Genomic DNA, 26,719 nt, shown 5'->3' on the forward strand with positions numbered 1-26,719 from the left:
CCCCCCCCCCCCCCATGGGCTCCTCCTCCTCCCTTTTTTCTTCTTTCTTTCCCCCCCACCACCCATCAGTCTGAAGAAAGGTTTCGGCCCGAAACGTCACCTATTTCCTTCGCTCCATAGATGCTGCTGCACCCGCTGAGTTTCTCCAGCATTTTTGTGTACCGTCACCTATCTATGTTCTCCAGAGATGTTGCCTGACCCACTGAGTTACTCCAGCACTTTGCGTCCTTTTGATCCAGATCTTCAGATTCAAGATGAGGGGACAAAAAGTTAATAGGAATCTGAAGGGTAGATTTTTCACAGGATCACAAGAGTGATGGGTGTATGGAACGAGCTGCTGGAGGAGGTAGTTGGGGAAAGTTTTGACTATCACAACCTTTAAGGAACAATTAGACAGGTACATGGAAAGGACAGATGAAGGCAGGCAAGTCTTCCATATCTCTCGAATCCCTCTCCCCTGACTCTTAGCCTAAAGAAAGGTCTCCACTTGAAACGTCACCCATTCCTTCTCTCCAGAGATGCTACCTGACCCGCAGAGTTACTGCAGCATTTTGTGTCGATCTTAAGTGGGACCAGTGTGGATGGGGCATGTTGGTCAATGTGGACAAGTAGGGCCGAAGGGCCAGTATCCACGCTGTATGACTCGATGACCGACGCAGACCAGCAAAGGAATGCAGCGCTGAAAGGGTTAATGTTTTGCAAAACGCTGATCTGGTTGCAATCCTCGGGAGCCGGTGGAAGGGAAGGCGGTGCAGTGGGACCCGGGCTGTTAATGCAGAGAGGGGACGCGGTGTGTCTGGATATAGATACCAGGGGCAACTGTGGATGGAAGAGGCGACGCCACTTCTTGGGAGGCAGCAATGCTAGGCAAAGATTACATGCTCGCTATCATCATTGTCAACTGCGACGGTGAGTCAAAGTCTCTCTCCGCGGGTTAAATGTCAAGGGCTCTTGCATGGTTCGTAGCTGGGTCTTTTGCAGAGGGGAGGCGGGGTGGGGAGAGATGTGCTTTGCAATGAAGGTCCGTCTCCGACCTGAGCAGCCGTTTGCAATTGCTTCATCCCATTCGGGAGTGCGTCTAATTCGGAGCTGGTGAGGTCTGAGCGCCTTTAACCCTGCAAATTACGGCGCTATCCCAATGCCACAGATATGCGAGAGGTTACAGATGCTGGAATCTTGTGTGAAGGACAAAAGTGCTGGAAGAACTCAGAGGGTCAGGCAGCATCTGTGGAGAAGAGAGAGTGAGAGAGGAGACTGCAGATGCTGGTGCCTTGAGCAAATGCCAAAATGCTGGAGGGACTCGGGGTCAGGCAGCATCAGGAGTCTCTCCAGAGGCACACAAGAAACTGCAGATGTAGAGAGAGGTTGGGCAGGCTAGGACTCTATTCCTTGGAGCGCAGGAGGGTGATGGGGTAATATAGAGGTGTATAAGATCATAAGGGGGATAGATTGGGTGGACACACAGAGTTTCTTGCCCAGAATAGGAGGATCATGAACCAGAGGACATAGGTTTAAGGTAAGGGAGGGAAATTGTAATAGGAAGCTGAGGGGTAACTTATTCACACAAAGGGTGGTGAATGTATGGATCGAGCTGCCGTAGGAGGTAGTTGAGGCAGGAACTATTGCAATGTTTAGGAAACATTTAGGCAGGTACATGGATAGGACAGGTTCAGAGGGATATGGGCTAAACGCAGGCAGGTGGGACTAGTGTGGATGGGGCATGTTGGCGGCAGGGGCCAGTTGGGTCTAAGGGCCTTTTTCCACACTGTATGACTCTATGATAAATGTAGGTAGGCTAGTGAGGATGGGCCGAAGGGCCTGTCACCCTGCTCTATAACTAACCACTGTATCCATTGTAGCTTAAAGGAGTGAGAAGGGGTTGGACTGAAACACAAAATCCCAAGGGGCATCCAGAGGATGGGTGGGTGTGGAGAGGAAGTATTCTTTTATGGGAGAATCTTGAACGAGGAGTCTCTGCTTTAAAAATAAAGGGTCATCCATTTAAATCCCAATAGACAAATATTCTCCCTCGGAGTCAAGAATCTTTGGAATTATCTTGCTCAAATTGCCGTACAGTTATACAGCACAGAAACTGGTCCTTCGGCCCATCTTGCCCATACCAACTACCATTCCCCGTCTACTCTAGTCTCACCTGCCCACCTTTGGCCCATATCCCTCTAAACCAGTGGTTCCCAACCTTTTTTTGGCCATGCCCCACCTAATCACCTCTAAAATCCTGATGCCCCCCCCCCATGTGGTGATATAATTCTTGTCATTTAAAAAGTGAACTCCGTTTCAGCTGAAGAAGCTTAAAACGCCAATACCTTGGTTGTAATAACTACGCAATAAAGACCTTTTTTACCCCCAAAAAATTATTTACTCAAAATAACATCTGAAACATAAACTACATATGTTTACCTGATGGAAAATCCTAAAAAATAAAAATCGACTTAAACACTGCTCTAAACCTTTCCTATCCATGTACCCTGTCCAAATGTCTTTTAAATGTTGTTATAGTACCTGCCACAACTACCCCTCTGAAGAAGGGTTTTGGCCTGAAACGTTGCCTATTTCCTTGGCTCCATAGATGCTGCTGCACCCGCTGAGTTTCTCCAGCATTTTTGTGTACCTACCTCCTCTGGCAGCTTGTTCCATACATCCACCCTCTGTGTGAAATGGCTGGCCCTCAGGTTCCTATTCAATCTTTTCCCACTCACATTAAAGCTATTCCTCTGGTTCGTGTTTCCCCTTCACAGAGTAAATATGATGTTGAACCGGATGGCATCACCCTGCTGCAGACATCTGCTGCCTCAAACGCAAGAAGAAGAAGTAAATAACTGTGCATTCACCCTATCTCACCCTCATGATCTTACACAGTTCTATAAGACCAGCATATACCGTGCCTTGTATCTTCTCACACAAAAAAAGGGCCACAATGAGGTAGGCAGGAAGATCAGGATTACATCTTCAATCCATTCAGTAGACTGATGACAGCAGGCAATGAGAGTCGGAGAGAGTCATAGATCAAACAGCATGAAAACAGGCCAAAGATAGACACAAAAAGCTGGAGTAACTCAGCGGGACAGGCAGCATCTCTGCAGAGATGGAAAGGGTGATGTTTTGTGTCGTGACCGTTCAGACAGCTCTTCAGTCGGGCCCTTCAGCATCAATCAGCACTAAACTTATGGTTCTCGATTTCCCTACTCTGAATAAAAGACTGTGCGTTTACCCGATCTATTCCTCTCTGATTTTTCACACCTCTATAAGATCACTCCTCATCCTCCTACGATAAGATATGATGGAACTTTATTCATCCCAGGAGGGAAATTGATCTGCCAACAGTCATACATGAAACATGAAATTAAAGTGACGAGTGGAAATGATTGTGGATGTGAAAAGATTGGGGAGGGGAGAGGGGTCGGTCTCTGTCTACCCCATGGCAGAATGGGGAGGAGTTGTACAGTTTGATAACCACAGGGAAGAAGGATCTCCTGTGGCATTTTGTCCTGTCCTTTCTGTCCTGCGCTCCAAGGAATAAAGTCTTAGCCTGCTCAACCTCTCCCTGTAGCACATGGACAGGACCCTTCTTTAGACTGTTTCTGTTGTATTTTCCAATTCAAATCAATTTCAAATGCCTTTTATTCACACCCCTCCCCTTCACTGCAATCAGTCTGAAGAATAGTCCCGACCCAAAACTCCACCTATGCTTGTTCTCCAAGGACGTAGAGGGTTTGTAGGTTAATTGGCTTTGGTAAAAAATAATAAATTGTTCGTATTGTGTCGGATGGTGTTAGTATACCGGTTAATTGCTGGTTGGCACCGACTCAGCAGGCCGAAGATACACTGTATCTCTAAAATCTAAAGTCCAGAGATGGTGCTTGACCTGCTGAGTTACGCCAGCATTTTGTATCTATGGTGCTGGAGTAACTCAGCGGGCCAGCCAGCATCTTTGGAGAAAAGGAATAGATGACGTTTCAGGTCGTAACCTTTCTTCGGACTCTTTGTGTCTTTCTTTCGTATAAACCAGCATCTGCAGTTCCTTGTTCTTGCAATTAAAAAGCCTGATAGATTCCTAAACATTCAGCTTTTTTACAATTACCATTGCTGAGACTTGGTTTTAAAGATCCAAATTTATTTAGTTGATTTTAAATTCTATAGCTGTTGTAATGGGAATTGAACTGGTGCCGCTGGGTCAATGGTCCAGATCGCTGGTTACCAGTCCTGTAGGTTAACCACTGTGCTAATGACTGCACCCTAACAGGGCAGAATGATTGAGTGTGTGCAGCTAATCATAGAAACATAGAAACATAGAAATTAGGTGAAGGAGTAGGCCATTGGCCCTTCGAGCCTGCACCGCCATTCAGTATGATCATGGCTGATCATCCAACTCAGTATCCTGTACCTGCCTTCTCTCCATACCCCCTGATCCCTTTAGCCACAAGGGCCACATCTAACTCCCTCTTAAATATAGCCAATGAACTGGCCTCAACTACCTTCTGTGGTAGAGAATTCCAGAGATTCACCACTCGCTGTGTGAAAAATGATTTTCTCATCTCGGTCCTAAAAGATTTCCCCCTTATCCTTAAACTGTGACCCCTTGTTCTGGACTTCCCCAACATCGGGAACAATCTTCCTGCATCTAGCCTGTCCAACCCCTTAAGAATTTTGTAAGTTTCTATAAGATCCCCCCTCAATCTTCTAAATTCTAGCGAGTACAAGCCGAGTCTATCCAGTCTTTCTTCATATGAAAGCCCTGACATCCCAGGAATCAGTCTGGTGAACCTTCTCTGTACTCCCTCTATGGCAAGAATGTCTTTTCTCAGATTAGGAGACCAAAACTGTACGCAATACTCCAGGTGTAGTCTCACCAAGACCCTGTACAACTGCAGTAGAACTTCCCTGCTCCTATACTATAAATCAGAGAACTTAATGGCTCACAGTGCTAATTCAACCTGGTTTAGCTTTATTATTGTCGTGTGTCCTGAGGTACAGTGAAATACTTTGTTTTGCATACAACAGATCAGATATACTACATATAAATGCAAGTCATACCCAAGTACAACAGGTAGAACAAAGAGGAAGATACAGAGTGCTGAATATAGTTCTCAGCATTGTAGCGCATCAGTTCCAGAGACAAAGTCCAATGTGCGCAATGGGATAGAGGTGAATTGAACAGTGTCCTAGCTTGTGGACGGACCGTTCAGCAGCCCGATAACAGAGGGGAAGACGCTGTTCCTGAGTCTGGCGGTGCGCGCTTTCAAGCTTCTGTACCTTCTGCCAGATGTGAGCATCAACTTGCTACACCTACCAATGTCGCATCTACACTAGCTCCATCTGCCCGTGTTTGGCTCGTATCACTCTAAACCTACCTATTCATGTAGCTGTCTCAGTGTCTTGGATGGAACCCGTCAATCTCTGCTTTAAAAATACCCAATATCTTTACCTCCTCAGCCGTTTGTGGCAATGAATTCCACAGATTCACAGCCCGCTGGCTAAACAAATTCCTCCTCATCTTTCTAAATGTACGTACTTTTATTCTGAGGTGTAGTTAGTTAGTTATTCTGTGTCCTCTGGTCACTAGTGGAAACTTCACTCTATCCAGGCCTTTCACTATTTATCACCTTTTTCTTTCCTTCTTTCAACCATTTTGTTGCATAGATTGTGATTTCTACGCACAGACACAGGCGGCAGGTGAGGAGAGGGTGCGGAGACTGTTAATTTATTTTACTGTGTTCTCTCTAGGACTCCCGCAGCCATTTAATTCAGTGAGTGGTTGCCTGGCACTTGTTCACAACGGCAGAGGCTAATTATAGACCTGACATTGTGCGTGTGACAGAGAGGGATAGAGAGAGGAGAACGAGAGAAAGAGAGAGAGAGAGAGAGAGAGAGAGGTGGAGGACAAGAGAGAGGAACACAAGAGGGAGAAAGAGAGGGAGGGAAAGAGGGAGAAAGAGAGAGAGAGAGAGAGAGAGGCATCAAACAGGAACACTTCTCTGCCTGAATATCGAATAAATAGTTGTTCATAGTCATACACAGAAAAACATGCCCATGCCAACCAAGATACAAGATACAAGATACATTTATTTGTCATATGTACCAATTGGTACAGTGAAATGTGTTGTCATCATACAGCCACACGAATAATAAAGAGCACAGAACAAGATAGACTAACACAGACACACAGAATCAAAATTTCCCACTGTGAGGGAAGACTCTAAAATTCAGTCATCCTCCTCCGTTGTTCACCAGTGGTCGGGGGCTCCCGAACCCCTTGCAGTCGCCACCACGGGCGGCCCGATGTTCAGGCCCTCACGCCGGGATGATGGAACTCCGATGTCGGAATTGCCATCAGATGGTGTGGGATACACCATCTAGACTAGTCCCACCTGCCTGCGTTTGGCCCCTTATCCCTCTAAACCTACCCTTATCCATCTGCCTACATGTTTCTTAAACATTGCGTTAGTACCTGCCTCAACTACCTCCACCAGCAGCTTGTTCCATGCATCCATCATCCTTTGTGAAAAAAAACAAAGTTACCCCTCACCTTAAATCTATGTTCTTTGGTTCTTGATTCCCCTACTCTGGGCAAGTGATTCTGCGCATTTACCTTATCTATTCCTCTCATGGTTTTATACACCTCTATAAGATCACCCCTCATCCTCCTCCAAAAAATCAAGCCCTAACCAGCCCAACCTCTCCCTGTGGCTCAGGCGCTTGAGTCCTGGCAACATCCTTGTACATATCTATCCCCTGTGTGTTAACGCATTGATCTCTTGGCTCTCGAACAGACAACTTGTGGAATGACCCGTCACTGGAGACGGACCCCGAGCTGCCCCCGGGGTGGAGAACTATCCGTGACTCGAGCGGTACTTACTACTGGCACGTGTCAACGGGCGCTACTCAATGGCATCACCCGGCTGGCTCCCCGGAGCTTGGTGTGGACGCTGGCAAACTACCGTCGGCCGTGGTGCCTGCCCCGGGCCACAAGGTGAGGGGAGCTGGTGGAACAGGCTCCAGCCTGGGGGACTGATGGGCACGAGGGCTTTGTCTCGTGTGAGGCTTTGTTCGTGATAGTGGCGGCAGCTGGTAGAACCACTGCCTCGCAACGCAAGACCTTGGGTGCTCTCTGTGTGGAGATCGCATGTTCTCCCTGTGACCGCGTGGGTTTGTACATTCATTGGTTTCTGTAAATTGCTTGCCAGTTTAGTTTAGAGATACACCACGGACACAGGCCCTTCAGTCCACACCGACCAGCAATCCCCACACGCTAGCACTATCCTACACACACTAGGGACAATTAACAATTTTCCCAGGCTAATTAACCATTGGGCGATCTCGGTGGGACGAAGGGCCTGTTTCCATGCTGTATCTTTAAAGTTTAGATTTTCAGTAGCTGCATCTTTTTCTTCTTTAGATTGTGCAGAGATTTAGAGTGATGTTGCAATGACTCGAGGCCCTGGTCTACAGGGAGAGGTTGGGCAGGCTAGGGCTTCATTCCTTGGAGTGCAGGAGGATGAGGGGTGATCTTAGAGAGGTGCACAAAATCAGGAGAGGAATAGATCGGGTAGACGCACAGTCTTTTGCCCAGACTAGTGGAATCGAGAAGCAGAGGAGATGGGTTTGTGAGGGGTGAAGATTTAATAGGAATCTAGGGGTAACTTTTTCACACAAAGGGTGGTGGGTGCATGGAACAAGCTGCCGGAGGAGGAAGTTGTAGCAGGTGCCATCATAATGTTTAAGAGACATTTTGACAGGTACATGGATAGGAAAGTTTTAGAAGGGATATGGGCCAATTGCAGGCTGGTGGGATGAATGTAGATGGGGCATCTTGGTCGTCATGGGCAAGTTGGGCTGAAGGGCCTGTTTCCACGCTGTATGACACTACGACTGGCTGCATCCTCTCACCTACCTCCCGCTGCAACATCCTCCTGTGCACCTGCAGTTCCCCACTCTAACCTCCTCCTTGTTCACAGTCGCAGGTAACTGTCTCTGGCCCGGCTGCCGTTAATCATCCCTGCAGAGGTGGGACGTTCGAGAGCAAAATGCCGGCTTCTTCGTCAATAAACCTAAGGTTAGTCCTGCAATGATTCCCACCCCAGCCATTCCTTCCTTCTTCTCCCCGCTCCCGTTCGGCAGAAAGAACAGAAGCTTGAAAGCGCGCAGTAACACTCAGTAACAATAGTGCATTGTCCAACTACATGAAATCCTTATCATTTGGATTCTACCCTTCTAGGGAAATTGGGGGGGGGGGTATCAAAATTACAGAGTTGTGGATGTAGCCCAGTCCACCGCACAACCCAGACTCGCCACCATCCACTCCATCTCTTCACGCTGCCTCGGGAAAGCAGCCAACATAATCAAACAGAATCAAAGACTTGTCCCTGTCCCACCCCGGTCATTCCTTCTTTTCCCGCTCCCCTCCAGCAGAAGGTACAGAAGCTTAAAAGCGCGCGCCATCAGATTCAGGAAGAGCTTCTTCCCCTCTGTTATTAGGCTTCTGAACAGTCTTTCCATAAGTTAGGGTTCACCTCGACCCCAACGTAGACATTGGACTTTGTCTCTGGAACTGATGCGCTACAATGCTGAGAACTACATTCTACACTCTGTATATTCCCCTTTGCTCTACCTATTGTACACAGAACTGTAGTTCAGCAGTCTGAAGAAGGATCCAGACCCGAAACATCACCTATCCATGTACTCCAGAGATGCCGCCTGAGCTACTCCAGCACTTTGTGTCTTTTTTTTTAAACGTACTAAGTGATACTAAAAGTACTAAGTGATAGATGGGTACAGATGAGAGGGAGCGAGGTAATGGGTAGACAAAGAGTTTTGAAGAATGGTCTTGACCCGAAACGTCACCTATCCACATTCTCCAGACTCCAGCACCTTGTGTCTTTTTGTGGATCAAGCGGCATCTGCAGATCTTTGCATCTCCTCTATGACTGATGTTGTTCTGTTTTACAGGGACCCGCTTCTTTGGCAAGACGGCAGGCTGGAGCATCGGAGGAAGCTCGAGTCCAAGGTAACGCCCGCCCCCACCCTGTCCGTTATACCCCACTGTGTGTGTGTGTGTGTGTGTGTGTGTGTGTGTGTGTGTGTGTCAGTCCGTTAATATCCCAACCTATTGAAGTATCAGTATCAGCCCTTCCCTCCATCCCCTCTCCCCTCTCCTCTCCTTCACCTCACTCTTCCCCTTCCCCGCTCTCTTTCTCTCTACCTGTCTTTCTCTCTCTGTCGCTCTTTGTCTTTTTCCTTCTCTCTCTCTCTCTGTCTCACTCGGTCGCTGACCCCTGTGGGTGTTTCCCACACATAGTGTGGTGTGTAACGTCCCTGTGTTTGCCCCCACACGCAGTGCTTTGCCGTGCGGTCGCTGGGCTGGGTGGAGATCCCGGAGGAGGATCTGGCTCCGGGGAAGAGCAGCATCGCGGTGAACAACTGTATCCAGCAGCTGTCCAGCAGCAAGTCCGCAGGTCGCCGCTCAGCCTCCACCTGGGAGGAGGTACGTTAGTCCGTGACGCCTACCCTCCCACGGGCACTGAGGTCAGCAGCACTCCTGCACCACAGTGCAGTGCAGACCCGCACAGGCCAGCCCAGCACAGGCCAGCTCCGCACAGTCCAGCCCAACACAGTCCAGCCCAACACAGTCCAGCCCAACACAGTCCAGCCCAACCGTCCAGCCCAACACAGGCCAGCCCAGCACAGTCCAGCCCACCACAGTCCAGCCCAGCACAGTCCAGCCCAGCACAGTCCAGCCCAGCACAGTCCAGCCCAGCACAGTCCAGCCCAGCACAGTCCAGCCCAACACAGTCCAGCCCAGCACAGTTCAGCCCAGCACAGTCCAGCCCAGCACAGTCCAGCCCAGCCCAACAGCCCAGCCCAGCCCAACACAGCCCAGACCAACACAGCCCAGACCAGCACAGTCCAGCCCAACACAGTCCAGCCCAACACACAGTCCAGTCCAGCCAACACAGTCCAGCCCAACACAGTCCAGCCCAGCACAGTCCAGCCCAGCACAGTCCAGCCCAGCACAGTCCAGCCCAACACAGCCCAGCCCAACACAGCCCAGCCCAACACAGCCCAGCCCAACACAGCCCAGCCCAACACAGCCCACGCAGTCCAGCCCAGCCCAGCCCAACACAGTCCAGCCCAACACAGTCCAGCCCAGCAGTCCAGCCCAGCACAGTCCAGCCCAACACAGTCCAGCCGATCACAGACCAGCCCAGCACACCACAGCTCAGCACAGCACAGGCCCTTCAGCCCACAATGTCCATGCCGAACACGACGCCAAGCTAAACTAATCTCCCTGTGCCTGAGCGTGGTCAGTATCCATTCCCTGGTCATTCATGCCTGGCAGCTGTACAGCTGCTCCACCCTACTGTGGTGGAGGCCAAGTCAATGAGTATTTCTAAGGCGGAGATTGACAGAATCTTCATTGGTGTCAGGGATTGTGGGGAGAAGGTTGAGAAAGAGAGATCAGCCGCATTTGAATGGTGGAGTAGACTCGATGGGCCGAACGGCCTCATTCTGCTCCTATGGTCCTGTGGTCTTGTGCCTGAATTTTCAAACCATGGGGAGCAGCACTCACTAGTTACCGTGACAGTGTGTAAAGAGCCATGAGAGGAATAGATCGGACAAGACGCACATCGTCTCTTACCCAGAGATGGGGAACCGAGAACCAGATGTAGGTTTAAGGTGAGAGGGGAAAAGATTTAATTGGTGACTTCTTTTACACCGAGGGTGTTTGGTGTATGGAACGAGCTGCCAGAGGAAATAGTTTGGGCAGGTACTATCGTAACGTTCAAGACACATTTGAACAGGAATATGGATAGGAAAGGTTTAGAGGGACATGGACCAAACACAGGCTGGTGGGACGGGTGTGGATGGGACATGTTGGCCGGTGTGGGCAGGTTGGGCTGGGGGGCCTGTGTCTGAAGGGCTGTATGACTCTGACTTGTCTGGGCGACAGAGTGCAGGGTTTGTTTGGTCTATGGATTGTTGGACTGGCTCTCTGTCCGCAGGGTCAGGACATGGTGCTGGTTCTCAGGAAGGATACCCTGAGCCTGGTGGACCCCATTGACCACAGTCTGATCCACTCCCAGCCCATCATCAATATCCGTGTGTGGGGCGTTGGTTGTACCCACGGCAGGTGAGTACACAGCACTCAATCTCTCTCCTCTCTGTGGTGAAGCATGTACTTAATTGAAGTGGTCCTAATATGATGGAACCGCCCCATTCCCTTCTTGTTTACAGTCTAGTTTAGAGACGCAGCGTGGAAACAGGCCCTTCGGCCCAGCGAGACCACTAGTTGTCCACACTAGTTCCATGTTATCCCACTTTCTCATCCACTACCTATGTACCAGGGACAATTTAGAGAGGGCCAACTAACCTCGATAGTTTCCATAAGACAGAAAAGCTTTGAGCTTAGACGTCACAGACACAGCGTGGAAACAGGCCTATGGCCACCGAGTCTGCGTCGACCAGCAATCACCCCGTGCACTAGCACTACCCTACACACTAGGGGCAATTCACAATTTTACAGTAGCCAATTAATGTACAAACCTATACACCTTTGGGGTATGGGATGAACCTGGAGCACCCAGAGAAAACCCATGCGGTCACAGGGAGAACGTGCAAACTCTGCACAGACAACACCCGTAGAAGGGTATAGGCTAGTTGCATCACAAAGTCGGCAACTCAAACGCCCAAGAACGAAGGAGATTACAGAGAGTGGTGGACACTGCCCGGTCCTTCACGGGTACCGACCTCCCTACCATCGAAGGGATCTACAGGAGACCTCAAAAAGGCAGCCAGAATTATCAGAGACCCACACTACCCTGACCATGCTCTCATTTCACTCCTGACATCGGGAAGAAGGAAAACTGTTATGTCCAGGTTCAGGAGAAGCTTCTTCCCTACAACCATCAGGCTCTTAAACACTACAAATGACTAACTAAACTATGAACAACAATCCAACTAAACTAACTAAAGGCGGCACAGTGGCACAGCTGCCTCACAGCGCCAGAGGCCCGGGTTTGATCCTATACCTCGGGTAAGTGCGTTCTCTCCGTGACTGCGTGGGTTTCCTCCGGGTGCTCCGGTTTCCATCCACATCCCAAAGACATGCAGGTTTGTGGGTTAATTAACCCTCTGTAAGTTGCCTCGGGTGCGCATGGAGTGGATGGGAAAGTGGGATAAGATAGAACTAGAGTGAACGGGTGATCGCTGGTCGGTGTGGTTGGGTGGGCCGAAGGGCCTGTTTCCACACTACATCTCTAAACTAAACTAAACCAAACAATGAACTGTCTTGGCTGCACTAGTCATGGAGTTTTGAATTATTTAAATTTTTATTTATTGTATGTTAGCGAAATACTACTGTGCATATGGGCCTATTACGCTGTAAGAATTTAATTCATCTGTTATTGGGAGAAATGACAACTTAACACTCTTGGCTGTTGACTGTGTGGGAATCTCCCACCAACATTACGTACCCTTTATCCTGTATCTGTACACAGTGGACGGCTTGATTGTAATCATGTGTAGTTTCCATTGACTAGATAGTACATAAACAAAAGCTTTTCACTGTACCTCAGTACATGTGATAAACAATAATAAACTAAACTAGAGGGCTGTCCTGAGCTACCATCTACCACATTGGAGATTCTCGGACTATCTTTAATCGGACTTTACTGGGCTTGATCTTGCACTAAACGTTATTCCTTTTATCCTGTATCTGTACACTGTGGACGGTTTGATTGTAATCATGTATTGTCTTTCCACTGACTGGATAGCACGCAGCAAAAAAGCTTTTCACAAAACCTCCGTACACGTAAACAAAACTGAATGAAGCTAATTGTTAGCGGTGGAATTTTGATCTGTGAACATTCAGACATTTCCTGGTGTTGATCTGAATGCCTTGTGTTCATGTGGCATCGTTGTACGAGTGGAATGCTTCCTGTTGCTTCACCGACTTTATCCATGTCATCATTTTACTTTCTCCCTGCTGCCATGGAGACAGAGACAGGTACAACTTTCCATTTTTATTCCCTTTATTTTCCGATTTGGAATTAAAATGTTGCCTCCCTTACCGTTGTATGATGCTTGTCTTCCGATCATCGCCGACCATTCATCACTAGTTCCATGTTATCCCACTTTGTCAACCACGCCTTACACACTAGGGGGCAATTTACAGAGGGAGGGTCAATTAACCCGAGGACATGTCAACCCATAAGGTCACGTCTTTGGGATGTGGGAGAAAACCGGAGCACCCGGAGGAAACCCACGAGGTCACACAGAGAAAGGTCCAGACTCCACACAGACAGCACTCGAGGTGGGGATTGAACCTGGGTCACTGGAGCTGTGCAGCAGTGGGTCTACCAGCCGCGCCACCGTGCCACCTGTATTTTGTGGAAATTGTTAAAGACTAGACACACAGCTTGGAGGTGAAAGGGGGGGAAGTTTAAAGGACCCCTTTGCTCGATCTATTGTACTTGAGTTTGACGATTGTATTTTTTATTTAAGAGGGAGTTAGATGTGGCCCTTGTGGCTAAAGGGATCAGGGGGTATGGATAGAAGGCAGGTACAGGATACTGAGTTGGATGATCAGTCATGATCATATTGAATGGTGGTGCAGGCTTGAAGGGCCGAATGGCCTACTCCTGCACCTATTTTCTGTGTTTCTATGTTTATACAGAGGGTGGCGGGTGCCTGGAATGTGGTGCTGGGGGGAGTGAATAAGGCAGAAACAAAAGTGGCATTTAAAATGCTTATGGAGAGGTGTTTAAGATGCTTTTGGATATCTATGTGGCTATCCAAAAACCTCTTAAAACCTGATCCTATCTGCCTGCACCACCACCCATGGCAGCACGTTCCAGGCACTCACCACGCACTGTGTTAAAACAGCTTGTCCCGCACATCTCCTTTAAACTTGCCCCCTCTTCTTTTAAATCTGTGCCCTCTAGGACACTTCCACCCTAGGAGAAAGGTTCAGCCTATCTATGCTTCATAATTTTATATGTACATCTATCAGGGCTCCCCCTCAGCCTCCGGCGTTCCTGAGAAAACAATCCAAGAGTGTCCCACCTCTCCTTGTAGCTAATACCCTCACCCACTAGAGGCAACAAATTCAGTAAATATATCCCGTTCTCTCTGGCCTTGAAAATGCTGTCCTTTCTTGATGACACCCACCTTAGTGAGATTCATGGGAGTACAATTCATTGACCGTAGAACAGTACGGTAGCAACAAGGAACTGTAGATGCTGGCTTACAAAAGTGTGCAGGTGATAATGAAAGGCCTGGATAGAGAGGATGTTTCCTCTAGTGAGAGAGTCTAGGACCAGAGGGCACAGCCTAAGAATAAAAGGACGTACTTTTAGAAAGTGGATGTGGAGAAATGCATTTTGTCAGAGGGTAGCGAATCTGTGGAATTCCACAGATGGCAGAATCACAGAATACCACAGAAGGCGGCGGAGAGGAGGCCAAGTCCTTGGGTATTTTTAAAGTGGCTGAATTCTGCTCCTATATCTTATGATCTTATATCCATATGTTCAAAAGTCAAAGGAGCAGAATTAGTCCTTTGCCCACCGCGTCTACTCCACCATTCAATCATGCCGGATCTATCTTGCCCTCTCAACCCCATTCCCCTGTGACTTATGGTGACCCTTCTTCAGAACATTACAGCAGAGGAACAGGCCCTTCAGCCCACAATGTCTGTGCCTTACATGATGCCTATTTCCAGGCACCCACCACTCTCAGTGTAAAACGTAACTTGTGGGGCAGTGGATAACTAGTTTGCCTGGTCTCTCCATTGAATATGTCTCTTTCTCTTGCCCCCACCTACCTGCACAGAGATTTTGCCTACGTTGCGAGCGACAAGGACACGTGCATGTTGAAGTGTCACGTCTTTCACTGTGACACCCCAGCCAAGGCCATTGCATCCGCCCTGCATCAGATAAGCGCCCAGGCAAGTTCTCTCCACCACTAACCGGGGACCAAGGGGACTTCCTTGTGCATGACGACCAGTTCTCGATCAGTGTTGGGAGAGTGAGCTGTGCTCCTAAGCTGCGGTTTCTCGGTTAAGTTTAATGCACCTGTGGTATCGTGAATGCAGGGCGGCACGGTGGCGCAGCGGTAGAGTTGCTGCCCAACAGCGCCAGAGACACTGGTTCGATCCTGACTGTAGATCAGTCTGAGAAGGTTATTGGTTGCAACCTTCCCTCCATTGACGAACTGTACACTGCAAGGGCCAGGAAGCGAGTGGGTAAGATCATCTCTGACCCCTCTCACCCTGGCCACAAACTCTTTGAATCTCTTCCCTCTGGAAGGTGACTCCGGACTGTCAAAGCTTCCACAGCCAGACATAAAAATAGCTTTTTTCCACGAGTAAACCAAAAATCTGTAGCCTCCTTTTGCTCTGGTATTTTATTTAATTCACATATTTAATCAATAATGTTTTATTATTAATGTTTAATGTTTTATGTATCATTCTTAACTGACGCTGTATGTCATGTTGTCACTTGTGGGAGGAGCACCAAGGCAAATTCCTTGCATGTGAATACTTGGCCAATAAATTCATTCATTCATTCAGTCTAGTTACATTCTTATACTGACTAGAGGCGCTATTGTTAATTCTGGTCAAATTGGAGATGCCAAGACACTAAAATTGAGTAAAGGCTTCTGGGCTGCTAGGCCATTTGGTCAATTTAAATGTGCCTTCTGCAGAAATAGGACAATCTGCCGAATGGTGCCAGCTTGTCTAGAGCCTAGATAAGAGTTGCAGGAAGAGAATGGAACATCTGCAGATTCTTACAATTAGGTGTAAATTGCATGAAATGGATTGGGTGAATGCAAACCAGACATACAGATTGTAAATATTGTTGCAAAGTTTTACTTTGCTAGATGTTGATTGGGTTAAGTGTTGAGCCTTGTTTGGGTTTCTTGAATATCCAGGCACATGTTGCATAATTCATCTCTGTTAACTTGCATATAGAAGCTTTGTCAGATGCATTGTATTAGTCACTGTATTATTGGGTTAGGGAAATGTCTATCATGTACTGTGTTAATCGATATCTGTTATTGGACTGTATAGAGACCACCCCCATGTGGTTCGGCCCCTCAAGGTTAGGGGACTTATAAAAGGCCGCTCCCTCGAGGTCCTGTGTCGATCTTCTGGGTGAACATTTAGGACTGTGTGACCTTGTGGAGTGTCTCTGCTTGCACAAGGCTAGGAGGGCTTGGCCAGGCAGATACAAGGATCGAACCCGCGGTGGTTAGATATAGTAGTGGGGAACTGTTATTGTGTTTTTCCAAAATAAAGTTTAGATGCGCAAGTGCTTAACTCAGTATTTTATTGACTGAAACTAGACTGGGGGAAGCTTAGAACGAGCTATTTACACTGTCTGTACGGAGTTTGCACGTTCTCCCTGCGTGTGTTTTCTCTAGGGGATCCGGTTTCCTCCCACACTCAAAGACGTACAGGTTTGTACGTTAATTGGCTTCAGTAAATGGTCCTTGGTGTGTGGGATAGTGCTGGTGTAGAGGGCGATCGCTGGTCATTGTGGACGCGATGGGCCAAAGGGCCTGTTTCCATGCTGTATGTCTAAACTAAACTAAACTAATTGTGTAGGAAGGAACTGCAGATGCTGGTTTATACTGAAAATAGACACAAGGTGCTCAGCGGGTCAGGCAGCATCTCTGGAGAAAAAGAGTAGGTGACGTCTCGGGTTGGGTCCCTTCTCCGGACTGGTGAGGTCAGGGTGCAGATTGGTTTTGCGTGATGGTACCTAAACGTTTCTGCTCTTGTAGATCATGGTGGAGCGTGCAATGAGGAGTGACTCCACGATCACCCCGGGACCAGATGAAGACGGCCACCAGGTTGACTTGACTCGACAAGGTATCTCCAACCTTGGGCTTTGTTGGATAGCAAAGGATTAGAGGGATGTGGGCCAAACGCAGGCAAATGGGCAGCACATGCATGGGTCAACTTGGTCAGCATAGACGAGTTGGGCCGAAGGGCCTGTTTCCCGGTTGTAATCAGACTCTAAAAGTCGAGATTCGATTGAAAGATACAGCGTGGAAACCGGTCCACTGAGTCCACGCCAACCATCGATCACCCGTTCACTCTAGCTTGTGTTAGCCCACTTTCTCATCCACTCCCTACACACTAGGAGCAATTTACAGACAAACCCGCACGTGTGTAGGAACCCGGAGCATGGGGAGAATGTCTGTGGGTTGAGGAAGGAATTCAGTGCAACGATACTGTGAGGGTTTGTCTTGCATGCTATCCACTCAGATCAGAGTGCAGAATGTAGTTCTCAGCGTTGTAGTGCATCAGTTGCAGAGATAAAGTCCAATGCCTGCAAATCCCTCTCTTCCTCCACTCTCTCTCCTTCCCTTCTCTCCTTCCCCTCTCTCTCCTTCCCTCTCCATCCCCTCCCCATCTCTCTCCCCTCTCTCCATTCCCATCCACCTCTCTCTCTCCTCTCCACGCTTCTCACTCTGTCTCTCCCCCTTTCACTTTTTCTCTCTACCTCTCTCTCCCTCTCCACCTCTCCGTCATTTTTTTCTCTCTCTCTACCTTTCTCCCTCTCCCTTTCCATCTCTCTCTCCCCTTCACTTTCTTCTCATCATCCTTCACCATATCTGACTTTCTCTCCTCACCTCTCCCCTCTCTCTCTTCCCTCTCCCTACACTAATGTGTTAACCACTCACGCTGCCTGCCTGTGTTTTCCAGTGGACCTCCTGCACTCGGTGACACAGAGAACACAGAGGTTCCGTGTACAATACATCGGCTGCCTGCCCGTGGGGAAATCGATAGGTCAGTAAATCTCTCTGTGTATCCGGGCAGAGACCCAGTGTAGGGAACCCGCGGTTCGTCACCACTGTTTAAGGATCAGATCAACCCCCCCCTCACCTATCCACCTATCACTCACCAGGCTTTGTCCAGTCCCCACCTCTCTCTTCCAGTTTTCTCCCCTCTACTTTATCAGTCTGAAGAAGGGTCCCGACCCGAAACATCACCTGTCCACGCCACCCAGAGATGCTGCCTGACTTGTTGAGTTACTCCAGCACTTTGTGTCTTTTTTATTTGTAAACCAGCGTCTGCAGTTCCTTGAGTCTACCTCGTTGAGGATGTTTTTTTCTGAGAACTTAATTGTCTTTATTCTTGTGTTGGTCAATTTGCTTTTATTGTTTGCAATGTTGTTTTCATTGCAGGGATGAAACAGGTGAACGAGGTGATCAGGAGTCTTCTGGGGAGCTCGGAACAAGAGGCGTGGCCATCTGTATTTCTCGGACTGACGGACACCACTCTCTCCATCTGCAAGGGAGAGGTAGGGCCAAGCTTCCTCGTCAGTGTCACCTTGCAGTTGTATAAGATGTTGTTGGGGAGGCCGCATTTAGAATCTTGCGTTCAGTTCTGGGCACCATGTTATAGGAAAGATGTTGCCAAGTTGGACAAGGTACAGAGAAGATTTATGAGGATGTTGCCAGGACTCGAGGGTCTGAGCTACTGGGAGAAACATAGAAACATAGACATTGAAATTAGGTGCAGGAGTAGGCCATTCGGCCCTTCGAGCCTGCACCGCCATTCAATACGATCATGGCTGATCATCCAACTCAGTATCCCGTACCTGCCTTCTCTCCATACCCCCTGATCCCCTTAGCCACAAGGGCCACATCTAACTCCCTCTTAAATATAGCCAATGAACTGGCCTCAATTACCCTCTGTGGCAGAGAGTGCCAGAGAATCACCACTCTCTGTGTGAAAAAAGTTCTTCACATCTCGGTTTTAAAGGATTTCCCCCTTATCCTTAAGCTGTGACCCCTTGTCCTGGACTTCCCCAACATCGGGAACGATCTTCCTGCATCTAGCCTGTCCAACCCCTTAAGAATTTTGTAAGTTTCTATAAGATCCCCTCTCAATCTCCTAAATTCTAGAGAGTATAAACCAAGTCTATCCAGTCTTTCTTCATAAGACAGTCCTGACATCCCAGGAATCAGTCTGGTGAACCTTCTCTGCACTCCCTCTATGGCAATAATGTCCTTCCTCAGATTTGGAGACCAAAACTGTACGCAATACTCCAGGTGTGGTCTCACCAAGACCCTGTACAACTGCAGTAGAACCTCCCTGCTCCTATACTCAAATCCTTTTGCAATGAAAGCTAACATACCATTCGCTGTCTTTACTGCCTGCTGCACCTGCATGCCTACCTTCAATGACTGGTGTACCATGACACCCGGGTCTCGCTGCATCTCCCCCTTTCCCAATCGGCCACCATTTAGATAATAGTCTGCTTTCCTGTTTTTGCCACCAAAATGGATAACCTCACTTTATCCACATTATACTGCATCTGCCAAACATTTGCCCATTCACCCAGCCTATCCAAGTCACCTTGCAGTCTCCTAGCATCCTCCTCACAGCTAACACTGCCCCCCAGTTTAGTGTCATCCGCAAACTTGGAGATATTGCCTTCAATTCCCTCATCCAGATCATTAATATATATTGTAAATAGCTGGGGTCCCAGCACTGAGCCTTGCGGTACTCCACTAGTCACTGCCTGCCATTGTGAAAAGGACCCGTTTACTCCTACTCTTTGCTTCCTGTTTGCCAGCCAGTTCTCTATCCACATCAATACTGAACCCCCAATGCCGTGTGCTTTAAGTTTGTATACTAATCTCTTATGTGGGACCTTGTCGAAAGCCTTCTGGAAGTCCAGATACACCACATCCACTGGTTCTCCCCTATCCACGCTACTAGTTACATCCTCAAAAAATTCTATAAGATTCGTCAGACATTATTTACCTTTCGTAAATCCATGCTGACTTTGTCCAATGATTTCACCACTTTCCAAATGTGCTGCTATCCCATCTTTAATAACTGACTCTAGCAGTTTCCCCACTACCGATGTTAGACTAACTGGTCTGTAATTCCCCGTTTTCTCTCTCCCTCCCTTCTTAAAAAGTGGGGTTACGTTTGCTACCCGCCAATCCTCAGGAACTACTCCAGAATCTAAAGAGTTTTGAAAGATTATTACTAATGCATCCACTATTTCTGGAGCTACTTCCTTAAGTACTCTGGGATGCAGCCTATCTGGCCCTGGGGATTTATCGGCCTTTAATCCATTCAATTTACCCAACACCACTTCCCGGCTAACCTGGATTTCACTCAATTCCTCCAACTCCTTTGACCCGCGGTCCCCTGCTATTTCCGGCAAATTATTTATGTCTTCCTTAGTGAAGACGGAACCAAAGTAGTTATTCAATTGGTCCGCCATATCCTTGTTCCTCATGATCAACTCACCTGTTTCTGACTGCAAGGGACCTACATTTGTTTTAACTAATCTCTTTCTTTTCACATATCGAGAGGTTGGGCAGGCGAGGACTTTATTCTTTGGAGTGCAGAAGGATGAGGGGTGATCTTATAGAGGTGTACAAAAACACAATAGATGGGTTAGATGCCAAGAGTCGCTTGCCCAGAGAAGGAGAATCAAGAACTAGAGGACATAGGTTTAGGGTGAGGAGAAAGATATAATGGGAACCTGTGTGTGGAAAGAGATGCCAGAAGAGGTAGTTGAGGCAGGTACTATCACAACGTTTAATATTTTCTAATGGAAACATGCTGCCTAGTTCCTGTATCAAAGAGGACGTGTCCCAGCTCCTGCAATGACTATAGACCCGTGACGCTGACTTCACACATCATGAAGTCCCTGGAGAGGCTGGTGCTCTCTCACCTGCGACCGACCCCTGGTTAAACCCAAACTGGACCCCCCCTGCAGTTCGCTTACCAAACAAAGGTGGCGTTTGTGGATGCCATCATCCACTTGCTCCACCATTCCTCTGCTCACCTGGATAAGCTGGGAAGCATGGTGAGGGTCATGTTTTTTGACTTCTCCAGTGCTTTTCGCACCATCCGGCCTGCACTGCTAGGGAGCAAACTGCTGAAGATGCGGGTGGATGCTCCGTTGATGTCCTGGATCACCAACTACCTGAGGGGAGGGAAGTGAATACAGGGGTGTAGTCAACGACTTTGCTGAGTGGTGTGGGCTGAATCACCTGCAGCTCAACACCGACAAGTCTACGGAGTTTGTGGTGGACTTTAGGAGGAGAGGAACAACTCTGCACCCTGTCTCCATCAATGGTGTGTATGTGCAGTTTACCGTGTAGTACAAATATCTTGGAGTGTACCTGGACAGTAAACTGGACTGGTCCAGGAACGCTGAGGCCCTGTACAAGAAGGGACAGGGCCGGCTGTACTTTTTTGAGAAAGTTCCACTCCTTCAACGTCTGCAATAAGATGCTGCAGATGTTCTACCAATTGGTGGATGTCAGTGCCATCTTCTTTGCTGCCGTGTGCTGGGGCAGCAGGGTCTAGGTTATGGATGCCAATAGGACCAACAAACTCATCAGGAAGGCTGGCTCCATCTTGGGGTTGGAATTGGATTAATGGGAGGTGGTCTTGGAGGGGAAGATGCTCTTCAAACTGCGGAGCATCCTGGACAATACAGCTCACCCCCTCCATGACACACTGGTCAACCTGAGGAGTACCTTCAGCAACAGACTGGTTCTAACAAGATGCAGGACAGAACGCCACAGGAGATCCTTCTTCCCTGTGGCTGTCAAACTGTACAACTTCTCCCCTTTCTGTCGTGGGGTAAACTGACAACCCCCCCCCCCCCCCCCCCCCCCCCATCCCCAATCTTTGCACATCCCCAATCTTTTCCACTCGTCACTTTAATTTCATGTATTTGGTGTCTTATGGTGGCAGACCAATTTCCCTCCTGGGATAAAGTTCTAATGTATGGTATCACATGGATAGGACAGGTTTAGAGAGATTTGGGCTAAAGTCAAGCAGGTGGGACTAGTGTAGATGGGGCATGTTGGTCGCTGTGGGCAAGTTGGACCATAGTTTTAAGGTGTGGGGGGGGAAGATTTAATAGGAGCCTCAGGGGTGACTTTTGTACAAAGGCTGGTGGGTGAATGCAATAAATGCCTCGGCTATCTCCTCTGGGAGCTTGTTCCATATACCCACCACCCTCTGTATAAAAAAAGTTACCCCTTCAGTTCCTATTATATTTTTTTCCCCCCTCGCTATTGGGTCTTCAACGAGGTAGATGGCAGCTCATGGCCGCTCTGTAGCTTAATTTAGTTTATTGTCACGTGTACTGAGGTACAGTGGAAAGCTTTTGCTATTCAGTCAGTGGAAAGATTATACATGAATCTAATCAAGCAGTCCACAATGGACAGGTACAGGATAAAGGGAATAATGTTCTGTGTTTAGTTTAGTTTATTGTCGCGTGTACCGAGGTACAGTGGAAAGCTTTGTTGCGTGCTATCCAGTGGGCGAAGAGACGTGATGAAGTAGTGTGTGTGACGGTGTGTTTTTCCCGGCTTGGCCAGGACGGTGAGGAGCCGTGGTGGGAATGCCCAGTACGGTATCTGACCTTCCTGGGAGTGGGCAAGGACCCACACACGGTGGGTGTGATCGTGGACATCGGACGGCAACGCTTCAAGTGCCACGTCTTCTGGTGCGAGCCAGACGCTGGCTGCGTCTCGGAGGCCGTCCAGACGGCGTGTATGGTGAGTCTTGCCGGCCCCTCTAGTCCACTCTGCCCATCGCAGCTCTGCTAGCCCCCCTCATGCTCTCGCAGATGGCGAAGATGCCATTCAGCCCTTCGCAGCTAGGCCAGCATTTGTTTCTCCTCCGTGCCACTCCCCTCATTTCCATTCCGTGTGATTGAAAGATACAGCATGGAACGAGGAGACGTCAGTGAACATACACACGCGCACAAATACACATAGACACACACACACTCACTCATATACACACACATACATGGACAAATACACATGGACACACTCACTCACACACACATGGACAAATACACACACACACACACACGCACAAATACACATGGACACACTGAGACTCACACACACACGCAGACTCACTCTCATACACACACTCACATACACACGCAAACTCACACACACACACATTCAATCACATATACACGCAAACTCACACACACTCTCACACACGCAGACTCATTTACATGTGCACACACACACAAATACACCTGGACACACACAGACTCACTCACACACACACAATCTCACACATGCAGACTCACTCACATGTGCACAGACATACACACACACACACAAACACAGTGGTTTTAGTTTGGTTTCATTTAGAGATACAGTATGGAAACGGGCTCTTTGGCCCACAGAGTCCCTGCCGACCATGGATTACACTGTAAACCAGTTCTACCCTACACACTGGGGACAATTTATAAGGGGCCAATTATCCTACAAACCCTATTGCCCCTATTGTCTAACCGTCTAATCGATGCCTGGATTGGAGCATATTAGCTACAGGGGAAGGTGGCACAGGCTTGGATTGTTTTTTCCGGAACGTCAGAGATTTAGAAGAGACCCGATAGAAGTGTCTATGAGAGGCATAGATAGGGTAGACACTCTGAACAATTTTCCCCCGCAATATGGAAACATCAAATACCAGTGGGCATGGCTTTAAGATGAAGGGGCAAAGTTTAGAGATGTGCGGGGCAGGTTTTTTCACACTGTGCAGGTGGTGGGTGCCTGGAACGCGTTGCCAGGGGTGGTGGTGGAGGCAGGTATGATAGTGGTTTAAGATGCTTTCAGATAGATACAAAGATATGCAGGGATATGGATCATGTACAGGCAGAGATGAGTTTAACTTGGCATTATGTTTTACTGGTAGAGTTGCTGCTTCACAACGCCAGAGACCCGGGTTCTATCCTGACCTCGGGTGCCGTCTGTGTGTGTGGAGTTTGCACTTCCTCCCTGCGACCGTGTGGGTTTCTTCCGGATGCTCCGGTTTCCTCCAAAGACATGCAGATTTGGAGGTAGACACAAAATGCTGGAGTAACTCAGCCGGACAGGCAGGATCTCTGGAGAGAAGGAATGGGCGACTTTTTCGAGTTGAGACCCTTTTTCAGACTGATGTCAGTGGAGGGGGCGGGACAAAGATAGAATGCAGTCGGAGACAATGAGACTAGTGGGAGAACTGGGATGGGGAGGGGATAGAGAGGAAAAGCAAGTTAGAGAAGTCAATGTTCATACCGCTGGGGTGTAAACTACATAAGCAAAATATGAGGTGCTGTACCTCCAATTTGTGCTGGGCCTCACTCTGACAATGGAGGAGGCCCAGGACAGAAAGGTCAGATTGGGAATGGGAGGGGGAGTTGAAGTGTTTAGCAACCGGGAGATCAGGTAGGTTAAGACGGACTGAGTGGAGGTGTTCAGCAAAACGATCGCCGAGCCTGCGCTTGGTCTCGCCGATGCAGATAAGTTGACACCTGGAACAGTGGATACAGTAGATGAGGTTGGAGGAGGTGCAAGTGAACCTCTGCCTCAATTGGAAAGACTATTTGGGTCCTTGGATGGAGTCGAGGGGGGACGTGAAGGGACAGAGGTGTTACATCTCCTGCGGTTGCAGGGAAAATACCTGGGGAGGGGGTAGTTTGGTGGGAATGGGATGAGTTGACCAGGGAGTTTTGTATGGAACGGTCTCTGCGGAAAGCAGAAAGGGGTGGAGATGGGAAGATGTGGCCTGAAGTGGGATCCCGTTGCAGGTGGCAAAAATGTTGGAGGATTATATGCTGTATGCGACGGCTGATGGGGTGGAAGGTGAGGACATCAGCAAAATACCCTGGTATGGAAAACCTTATCCTGGGCGCACATGCGGTATAGTTGGAGGAATTGGTAGTTGGGGATAGTTTTTACAGAAAGCAGGGTGGGGAAAAGTGTAGTCTAGATACCTATGGGAGTCAGTAGGTTTGTAGTAGATGTCGGTCAATAGTCTGTTTCCTGTGATGGAGACAGTGAGATCTAGAAACTGTAGGGAGATGTCGGAGATGGTCCAAGTGAATTTGAGTGCAGGATGGAAATTGGTGCTGCAGTGGATGAGGTCAGTGAGTTCTGCACGGGTGCAGCAGGTGGCACCAATGCAGTCGTCAATGTGGCGGAGGTAGAGTTCGGGGATAGGGCCAATTTAATTCTGTAAATTGCCTCCTAGTGTGTAGGGAGTGGATGAGAAAGTGGGATAACATGGAACTAGCGTGAACAGGTGATCGATGGATGGCGTGGACTCGGTGGGCCGAAGGGCCTGTTTCCGTGCTGTATCTTTCAATCATTCAAAATAACAATTGAAGAGGCTTTCCACTCTGTAAGTTGCTGTGAGGCCGAAAGGAACTTTTCAGAGGCCCCGATTGGTTGTGGAAGAACTGTCACTGGTCTGGTGGGCCCAATGGCCTCCTTCAGTGCTGTCCAGCTACGATTTAGCCCGGTCACCTGCTGTGAGTGGGATCGCACTGTACCCAGACGACCCCCCTACTACCACTGGGGCTCGTTCCCATATCTGGGGGATGCCCCTTCACATGCCAAAGATGCCCTTTGACCTGCGGCCATCTGCCCACTGCCTTCCCAGGACCTGCTGAATATTGCCCCCCCCCCCCCGCTGATCTTCGCCCCTTGACCTGCAACCCGACTCCCCGAGAAGTGAAACGGCTGAACCTTGACCCTTTGGTCCTCTTGACTACTGTATCCTGGCTGGACTGACCCCCCCCCCCCTCGGCCGCCCCGTCCCCCCGGTGCCCGGCTAACCCCTCTCTCTGTGTCCACAGCTGCAGTACCAAAGGTGCCTGGTGACTTCCAGCCCACGGCAAGGCCCCAGGAGGGGTTTGGAGGGGCCGCCCCCCGTTGGGGGTCTGAGGAAGCACGGACGCCCCCTGTCCGCCGGCCCCCCCGAGTCCCCACCTCCGGCCCCAAAACTCTCGGGGGGCAGCGGCCTGAAGCGGGGGGTCCTAGCGCTCATCGACTCGCTGCAGCACAAACCCTCTGCTCTGCAGATGCCCTAGTGTGTGGCAGGGGAAGAGGGCGCGGGGCAGGAAGGGCGAGGGAAGGGCAGAAAGTCAAGGGGGGGGGGGAATCAACAGGAGCAGTGATTAATGGGGGGAGGGACAGACCATTTGAGCAGTGTGCAGGAAGAAACTGGATACTAGATTATACCGAAGATAAGCCACACTGCTGGAGTAACTCAGCGGGACAAGCAGCATCTCTGGAGAAAAGGAATAGGTGATGTTTCGAGTCGAGACCCTTCTTCAGTCTTCTCGTTCTTCTTCAATGTCTTCTATCTCTGAAACAACACATTTCTTTTCTCCAGAGATGCTACCTGACCTGCTGAGTTACTCCAACATTTTGTGTGTATCTTAAGTTTTGTTTTAGTTTAGTTCTTAAGTTACAGGTGCAGAATTAGGCCATTTTGTCCATTCATTCTACTCCGCCATTCAATCAATCATGGCTGATCTATCTTTCCCTCAACCCCATTCTCCTGCCTTCTCCCTAGAACCTCTGACAGCCGTACTAATTTTAGGTTTTAGTTTGGTGTCGGTTTAGTTTATTGTGGTCACATGTACAGTGAAAAACTCTTTTGTTGCGTCCTATCAGCAAAAGGACTGTACATGATTACAATCAAGCTGTTCACAGCGCAAGATAAAGGTTTAGTTTAGTTTATTGTCCAAAGTACTAAGGTATAGTGAAAAGCTTTTTTTGTTGTGTGCTATCCAGTCAGCGGAAAGACTATACATGCTTACAATTAAACTGTCCACAGTGTACAGATAAAGGAAATAACGTTTAGTGCAAAGTAACGTCCAGTAAAAGATAATCCGAGGGTCTCCAATGA

The 26,719-nt window shown here is 48.7% G+C and overlaps 1 protein-coding gene across 1 annotated transcript; it reads left to right on the plus strand.

The window, feature by feature from the left end:
• The first annotated feature begins 424 nt into the window (after positions 1-424).
• Positions 425-25,920, plus strand: apbb3 (amyloid beta (A4) precursor protein-binding, family B, member 3). Its single transcript, XM_055642808.1, has 12 exons — positions 425-909; positions 6,789-6,988; positions 7,974-8,071; positions 8,965-9,022; positions 9,353-9,499; positions 11,019-11,146; positions 14,845-14,959; positions 16,801-16,888; positions 17,729-17,812; positions 18,211-18,326; positions 22,393-22,572; positions 25,662-25,920. The coding sequence occupies exons 1-12, from the start codon at positions 861-863 to the stop codon at positions 25,893-25,895; spliced, it is 1,497 nt and encodes a 498-aa protein (XP_055498783.1). The 5' UTR covers positions 425-860; the 3' UTR covers positions 25,896-25,920.
• The last annotated feature ends 799 nt before the right edge of the window (positions 25,921-26,719 follow it).

This window comes from Leucoraja erinacea, chromosome 11, assembly GCF_028641065.1.
Source record: "Leucoraja erinacea ecotype New England chromosome 11, Leri_hhj_1, whole genome shotgun sequence".
In the NCBI taxonomy this organism is placed as follows: domain Eukaryota; kingdom Metazoa; phylum Chordata; class Chondrichthyes; order Rajiformes; family Rajidae; genus Leucoraja; species Leucoraja erinaceus.